The following is an 8,324-nucleotide window of genomic DNA, read 5'->3' as shown; positions in this document are numbered from 1 at the left end:
TCTTACCACGGTCCATGCAAAGCTGATTGACTTAGCAAACTTTGGAGAAGAATCAAAACTGGAATGTATAGCCATTGACTTGCCTCATGAGGATAAAGTGATCTTGATCAATACTTTGAAGGGATACAGGGATATATTTGCAGGGTCCTACAAAGATATGCAGTGGATCTAGATATTTGTCAACAAACTGTTCCTTTGCAAGTTGTCAAAAGCCATACACTTATAAAAAATAAAGGGAGAGATGGAAAAGCTCGAAGAAGTTGGGTTCATCTATGAGATTGAAATTTTCAATTGCGATGGTTGTCAAAAATAATAGGAAATTGAGAGTCTGTAATAATGTTAAGAATGCAAATGTCACTACTATTTGTGATAGTTAGCCTCTTCTAATCACAGAACAAGAAAGGAGAAAAAAAAAAGAAGCGTACAACTTTTTGCATGGTTTTTAAGGTATAACCAGGTGGCTATATAACTTCAATACAATACTGCCTTTGATATACATCCACTGCTTTCATATATCAACATGTCTTCAACTTTAGGATGACACCCATGCAATGAACAGCAAATCATCCCGACTTATGAGAGACATGTGCCCATACCAATTAGATCAATCATTGCAATGTAAACTTCTTACAAGGAGAGCTTACAAGATTCCAGTGTAATCTTATACCCACCTGCCTGGCAAATTTATAATGTTCCTTTTACTCACTAAACTTGATAAACGGCCAGGGCCAACAACAAAGTATAGTGTGCTTAACAGCATGATTGACACAGTATACCACATGCAGCAACAGAATCTTTTCATGGCCGTTAAGTGAAAGCACGCCTGTCAGCTAAATAGTTCTAACATACAACTTATAATGTGCTAGAGAGCATGATTCATGCAGCAACAGAATCTTTTCATGGCTGTAATTACGGAAACTGAAAGCACACCTGTCAGCTGAAAAGTTCTAGCTTATTGTCATGGGTGACACCACAGTGATGCTTTTACGTTTGCTAATTGATTTTGGCTGGCTCCACCTTATCTAGAAAAAGCTTTGACATAAAACAGTATGAGGTTGCATGCTGCCTATTCAAACATACAGCGTGCTGAAAGGCCCTACTTCCAAGCTCGATGTTTCCCCAATTAGTACAGGAGGTCAACAAAGCATGCCATACAGCAAGCTCCTTGTTCAAAGACAACTTTTCAATCAGTAAAATTGCCTGGTTTAAATGGCCACCACGGCAAAGAAGATCCACCATGCACGTGCCATGCTCAAGAGTTGGAATAATGCCATGATCTTTGCACATAACCTGAAAGTAACTCTGGCCCTTATCAAACAAACCCATGCGACTGCAAGCACTTAACACAATTGTAAAGGTTCCTGAGCCTGGCTTAAAACCCTCACCTAACATTCTGTCAAAAACATAAAAAGCATTTTCACAATCTCCAAGATGTGTATGTCCACTTAATAAAGAATTCCAAGATATCACATCCCGCTCCAAAAACTGGTCAAAAACTTCTTGTGCTTTTGTGAGTAGACCACATTTAACATACATATCAAGCAAAGCATTGCCAACAATAAGATCTTTTTCTAGTAATCCTTTCCGCTCTACCTCAGCATGTATTTCTTGCCCCTTATCTGTGGCTCCTAGGCTGGCACAAGCTTTCAAGCTCCAAACATAAGTGAAAGCATCGGGATATATACCAAAAAGTAGCATTCTTTCAAGACAATTCAGTGCATCCTCAGCAAAACCGTGTTCAGTATACCCTGCAATGAGTGCAGTCCATGAGACAACATCTCGCACAGAAATCTTATCAAACACTTCCCATGCTTTAGTGAAGATGCCACATTTAGCATACATATCAACCAGGTTAGTACCAATAGATAAATCTCTTTCCAGCAACCCTGATCTTTCAGCCTCCACGTGTATGTGTTGGCCCTGAACAATTGCTGCAATGCAGCCACAAGCTTTCAAGCAACAAGCAAGCGTAATATTATTAAGGAGCACACCATCCTGTTGCATCTGCTCAAAGCAATCAAGTGCCTCCTCAGCATAACCATGCTCAACATACCCTGTCAGTAATGCATTCCATGAAACAGTGTCCCTGCTTGGAAGGTTGTTAAAAACCTCTTGTGCTTTTGCAACCAGGCCGAACTTTGCATACATATCAACTAAGGTGTTGCCAATAGAAAGGTCACCATTGAGCGCCTCAATCCTGCTAATTTCAGCATGTGTTGCCTCTCCTTTGTCAATGTTTCCTATGCTGCTACAGGCCTTCAAGACGTAGATGACTGTAACACTACTTACATAGAGACCCTCAGCTTGCATCCGTTCAAATAGCAAAATTGCCTCTTCACCTTGCCCATGAAGAGTATACCCTACAATAAGAGCATTCCAAGTAACTACGTCTCGGAGTGGAAGCTTGTCAAATACTATTCTTGCTTTTCCAAGCATACCACATTTGGCATACATATCAACCAGCGTGCTTGCAACCAGAAGGTTCATACTCAACAACCCCAATTTGTCAATCTCAGCATGTATTTCTAGGCCCTTTTCTAAATCTCTAGTGGTGCCACAAGCTTTTAATATGCAAACGTAAGTCACAGCATCGGGGATAAAACCTTCACGCTGCATTTGTTTTAAGCCTTTAAGAGCTTCATTGATATGCCCGTATTCACAGTATCCTGATATTAACGCAGTCCAGGCTACAACTCCTCGCTGTGGAAGCCTCTCAAACACCTCTTGTGCTTGACAAAGAGAACCACACTTAGCATACGCATCAACTAGAGTGCTGCCCACCAAAAGATCACTTTCAAAGGCACCCTTTCTTGCAGCCTCTGCATGAATCTCCAAAACCTTATCTTGCATCCTCATGCTGCCACAAGCTTTCAGGGTGCAAATGAAAGTAGCCGCATCAGGAAGAACACCATTATTGAGCTGCATTTCTTTGAAACATTCAAGTCCTTCCTTGTTATAACCTTGATCAACGTAGCCTGTGATGAGTGCATTCCATGCAATTGTGCTCTTAATTGGTAAGCTGTTAACCAATTGATGTGCTTGGTATAGAAACCCACACCGTGCATACATGTCGACAAGTGCATTTCCCACCACCAAGTCTGTTTCTAGTAAGCCCTTTCTGTCAATCTCAGCATGAAATTCTTGACCCTTGTCTAATGCTTTCAAGTTTCCACAAGCTTTGAGGCTGCAAACAAATGTGACAGCATCTGGAAATACAACATCACGTTGCATCAAATTAAAACACCTAATTGCTTCCTTGTCATGGCCATGTTCCACATAGCCGTTAATAAGAGTGTTCCATGTAACTACGTCTCGAACAAGAAGCTCATCAAACACTTCCTGTGCTTTTGAAAGTAAGCCACATTTGGCATACATGTCAACCAAAATGTTGCCAACGACCTTGTTTTCCTTAAGCAGCCAAAGTTTTTCAATCTTGGAATGCAATTGTTGACCTTTTTCTAAGGCTCTGATGCAGCTACAAGCTTTTAAAGAGCTTAAATATGTGACATCAGTTGGAGAGAAACCATACTGTTGCATCTGCTCAAAGACATTCAATGCTTCTTTGCCACGATCATGATTTATATAACCATTTATCAGTGCATTCCATGAAACTACATCTCGAATTGGCAGATAGTCAAACACTTCTTGTGCTCTTGTGAGCAGTCCACACTTGGCATACATATCAACCAAGGCACTGCCAACAAATACATCTTTTTCAAGAAAACCTGCTCTAGCGACAGCCGTGTGTACCTCAAACCCTCTATCTACATCTTTAAGTTTTGTGCATGCTTTCAGTAAGGCCACAAAAGTGTACCCACTGAGATTGATAGTGGAGTCCTTCTCCAATTCCTGATACAAGGCGACAGCTTTCTTTGGGTTTCCGGAAAGAACATTACCTGTGACGAGCGAATTCCATGAACAGTCATCTCGGTGTGCGAGCCTATTAAAGATATTCAGGGCCAGATGTATGCTCCCTATCTCACTTAAAACTGAGACAAGGTAGTTGCCAAGTAATCTGTGGGTTTCCAACCCAAATTCACACAAGTATATATTCACCTGCCATGCAAGAACTTGGTCGCCCTTCTTCTTGCAATACTGCAACAAGTGTTGGATGTCCTTAAAATCAGGGTGGAGTTTTCTGCAGTCGCTAAACGCTTTATTTACTCCTGCATAAGAGATGCATGTACAGCTATCCTGTGTCTCTTGTGAAGCGTTTTCGCCTTTTGTTGCTGCAGCCTGATGACTGCTTGTGCAAGCAACAGGTGCTATAGCGTGGAGGGCTCGCGACCCCCCTTTGTCGCACTTTACTCTTAGCCTCCACTGCTGGCCGAAGACTGGAGAGCAATGCAGGAGAATTTTTGTGAGCATAGTCCGTAGCCATTATTCCTGCTACAAAATACGTCGTGGTACGGGGGAAGAGTTCAAGGCATGAACACGGTAATCTTACTAAGGACCTCAGTAATTAAATAAATTATACGATTTGCAGGTTCGTAGGGGTTGTCCAATATCACATGTGCTAAGGCAAGTTTTTTAGACCATCCTAATTTTAACCTAGCCACGTGGTGTGTGCTTCAACTTGCTGTAGGTGAGCAACTCAAATCTAAGAGTGGGTATGCAAAATTATGTTCAAAATACCCACCTTAAGTATAATCTATTCCTGATGACTAATATGATCAGCCTAGCTTTGTGTGTTTTACACAACTTGGTTTTTGAAAGTAGCGAATATGCAAAGGGTTATCCAAAATAGCTGGCCACCTTTAATGCAAGCTTTTCAAGACAATGTTATGTTATTTGCACGACTCTATAGCCCGCCCCTAACAATTTGGCACATGGAAAGCCAAAAGCCATGTGAAAGCCTACCAAATTAACAGTCGTCTAAAAAGCTCATATTCGATTATCTCCATTGGCCCTTACCTAAAAGAATCATAGTCATATTGAGAGATAGAAGCAAAAGGCTGTTTGAAGTAGCCTGCTTTTTTATCCAATTATGCCAATGATGTTTCATCTTCTCAAAAATAGCTCACCGTTGTATGCAAAGTCAAGTGTTGCGACATCTATGGTTGTTGAAGACATTCTTGTATGATATGTTCCAAGTCCATGGTGAAGGGTAGGTTCCTATCGAAGCTCTAACTCGAATCTAGATCTGGTGACCACGTTTGGCTTGTTGGGAACTTGTTGCACTATTATCATTTCCCACTTGAGCTTGAGGTGGAGGAGGTGCTAAATGGCTTGAAAACACTATATTGCTTCCCAAAGGATGCATAGAATTGATGTCAATTCAAGTGCACATTAGAAGTCTATTAGGCAACCATACACATAACATAAAGTTTAACTCTAATATGCATAGGTCAAATCCAATCGGTTCATCACCACTAGCCCACAAGTATCACCTCGCATATGTAAAAGGTGATTCTCTTGTGAGCAAGGGGCTTGTTTGGAATAGCTGGTCTTTGTTTTAGAATGGGCTCTCTACATGTCATGTGTTTGGGACAACCCTTTTGCTCACACAGAAAACTTACAAGTCTTTTTAAACAAATCAATGACTCCACATGTTCTAAATGAGTAGAAAAGCTAGCAAATGAATCTCATATGGCTAACCATGCAACAATTCTTGGCTATATAAGCAATAGTAGCGGACATGGTGTCTAATAGGGCTAGCAACCTCAAACATAGTTGGACAACATGAATCAGGATTTTGGATTCAGTACATTGTGGTGGCTACAAATCATATTTAGTCGATATGGATGTCTGCATTGCAACGTGCAACACTATATTTGACAATCATGACTTTGACTTCATGCTACCAACTTCATGTAGATCCAACATAGCCTTGCCTTCAATCTTTTGTTATTTGTAGCTCAGCTTTACCAATGTGAACTATGACATGTTCTTGATTGTTAACCTTGATGACACATCCAGTCGCTAGCAAGAAAATCTTCACTCAACTAGCATGCTTCTCAATGACACTTGGGTGGGCAATATTTTTCCTATAGTTCAGCTTCAACTTTGTAGCACCAACATCGCCATTGAAATGCTAGCCCTCCTTCTCCTTTGCCTCCTACATACTTTCCCTCTTTTTCATAAAAATTAATTTCTAACCTTCTAAAAGTATTTTCCATCTTAGTTTGTCCATTTAAGTAAAATAAAAGAAAATAAGAGAAGTTGATTCAAGTACTTATGGATTGACCCGATCAAAGGCTTGGAACCAAAAGGGGATAAGTCTATAAGAGAGCAAGGGTAGTTTCAAATTAGTTATCTCAATCATAGGCACAAGTCAAGGAAGGATGAATATCCTGAGAAGCCTTGATCAAAAGGTACATGACAAAGGTGATGACCTAGAGCAATTATAGGAGTCTAACAATAGAAAGTACATGTCTAAGTTCAAGTCATTAAAATAACTCTTTAGACTCCAAGTATGCAGACTGGAAAGCCTTAGGATAAATTTCTAACTTGCCATGAGTAGTCTAAATTTAGCAGGTTTTGGGAGCAGCTTTGTGACACCTCCAAAGCATTGTGATAAAGTTTTCTCACAGAAAATGAAGCATTAAAGCCCAAGGGTGATTTTTTTTTTTCCAAACCCCATCCTAATTTAGTAGAACCTAAATTAAGAGGTAGGATTTAGCCTGAATTAGCTTCATAAAGCCTCCAAAGGTTTGTGCAAAATTTTGTACCCGAGCTAGTCAATTTAAAGGGTAAGATTATGGTTTTAATAAATAGAAGGGAAAAAATAAACTTTTAAGGTTAGATTAGTCCTTCCTTAATTAGAAAGTTGACTCTAGCCCTTCCTTTATGAGCTTGGCTAGGCCACATGTCCAAAGTAGCATAAACTTCTTTTAGATAAAGTTAACAAGTGTGTGTGAGTGTGTGTGGTGTGTACACATGCCAAGATAAATCCAAATAATGAGGGGGCAATTTGTTCAAGCTTAGAAAGTGGAGACAAGTGTTTGAGTATGCATAAGTTGCATTTTTGGGTGTTCACTTCTCATTGGTGCATGTGGTAAGCATTCCTTTTGATGTTTAATAGCAAGTTTTGCATGAGATAAAAGCAAGGGGTCATTGGAAATTTTGCTATCTTCTCCCTCATTTAATTCTCAAAAATGCCAAGAGTGGCTAAGCAAGTACATGAGCTTAAGAGGTGGGTTCTATGCTCAAGATCTTGGTTATCAATGCAAATCTAAGCAAGTGAAAGATCTCTTCTTCTTCATCATCTTCTACAACTCCGTTATGCTAAGATATGCTAAGAGCTTGCTCTTGGAGTAAGCGTATACAAAGTACACTTTCTCTTGCTTGAAAAATACTTCTTTCACCCTCATCTATCTCTTACCCCGTAGTTCTTTCTCTCCGCTAGGGTGTTTAGGGTTTAGGAAGGAGGGCTATACCACGGAATCTTGAAGAATACCATTTTTGTGGTTTGAGAAAATATGTGAGATAGAGGGACTGGAGCATGCCAATAACCACCCAACCGTACCCTATATAGTCCTTGCCTAACTGATTATAGGGACCCCCCTATACTGCATGTCCGTCCTGGCCCTTGGCCTACTGTTTGGTCTTACCCTTGGCCTGACACTACTCTCCCCTTGGAGAAGCGTTTTCATCTTCAAAAACAAGAGTGATGATACACTAATGTTTTCCACAGTGGCATCCTTCATGGATCCAGCTGTTTGCTTGACCTAAACACGGTTTAGTAGGAGGTTCAATGAAACCAAGATTAACATCTTGATTTTCCACATTGTTGTCCATTTGCAACCGTCATGTGTTATCAGCCCCTATCGAACGTAGTGTGTAGACTCCATTTAGAATGCATACGAGCATGCTAAACAAGTTATCGCAACAAAGATGTACCCAAAAGAGTACCTCTTTTCACTTTTCATAAAAGTAACTGGTTGACGTAACTTATCAACAAAATATAAGTCCTTGACTTATTCTCAATTTTCATCAATAAACAACCCCATCATAACTAGTGTTCAAGGTTGAGAACCTGACTTAAATATGAAGAGACTAAATTGAGTTACAAACATGTTTTACCTTATTGTAAGCAAACTCCAACTACAGCAGTACATTCTTGCTAATTGGATTTCTTGGTGCTAATGTACGCGCTTTGCATATCCTTTAGCACAAGATTACACTTGTAATCTGCCTATCCTCTTTGGATAGCTGACAATACTGAGGTGTGTTTCCCTACGGTTTACAGACAGTCTTCCAAAATGACTGGTAAACAGGGATCACAATGTCGTACAATATGGCTAAGGAATCAACAATGACATGCATAACCATTTTGATTAATTTGAAAGATTCACAAGCACCCAATCTGAGCCATGATCTCT

At 40.1% G+C, this 8,324-nt stretch overlaps 1 protein-coding gene across 1 annotated transcript; it reads right to left on the bottom strand.

The window, feature by feature from the left end:
- Positions 1-418: 418 nt before the first annotated feature.
- On the bottom strand, positions 419-4,464 carry LOC147424632 (pentatricopeptide repeat-containing protein At2g03380, mitochondrial-like). The gene has a single exon (XM_086499774.1). It carries the CDS (start codon positions 4,366-4,368, stop codon positions 994-996), a length of 3,375 nt encoding a protein of 1,124 aa, XP_086355900.1. The 5' UTR covers positions 4,369-4,464; the 3' UTR covers positions 419-993.
- Positions 4,465-8,324: the final 3,860 nt, after the last annotated feature.

Source organism: Adiantum capillus-veneris, chromosome 25, assembly GCF_014529385.1.
Source record: "Adiantum capillus-veneris isolate H3 chromosome 25, ASM1452938v2, whole genome shotgun sequence".
NCBI classification, from domain to species: domain Eukaryota; kingdom Viridiplantae; phylum Streptophyta; class Polypodiopsida; order Polypodiales; family Pteridaceae; genus Adiantum; species Adiantum capillus-veneris.
Note: the sequence above shows the minus strand (reverse complement) of the source record. Positions and strands in the feature narration are given on the sequence as shown.

Bases quoted from the DNA above. Each gene is read 5' to 3' on its own strand.
- LOC147424632 (XM_086499774.1), bottom strand. From the start codon at position 4,368: ATGCTCACAAAAATTCTCCTGCATTGCTCTCCAGTCTTCGGCCAGCAG.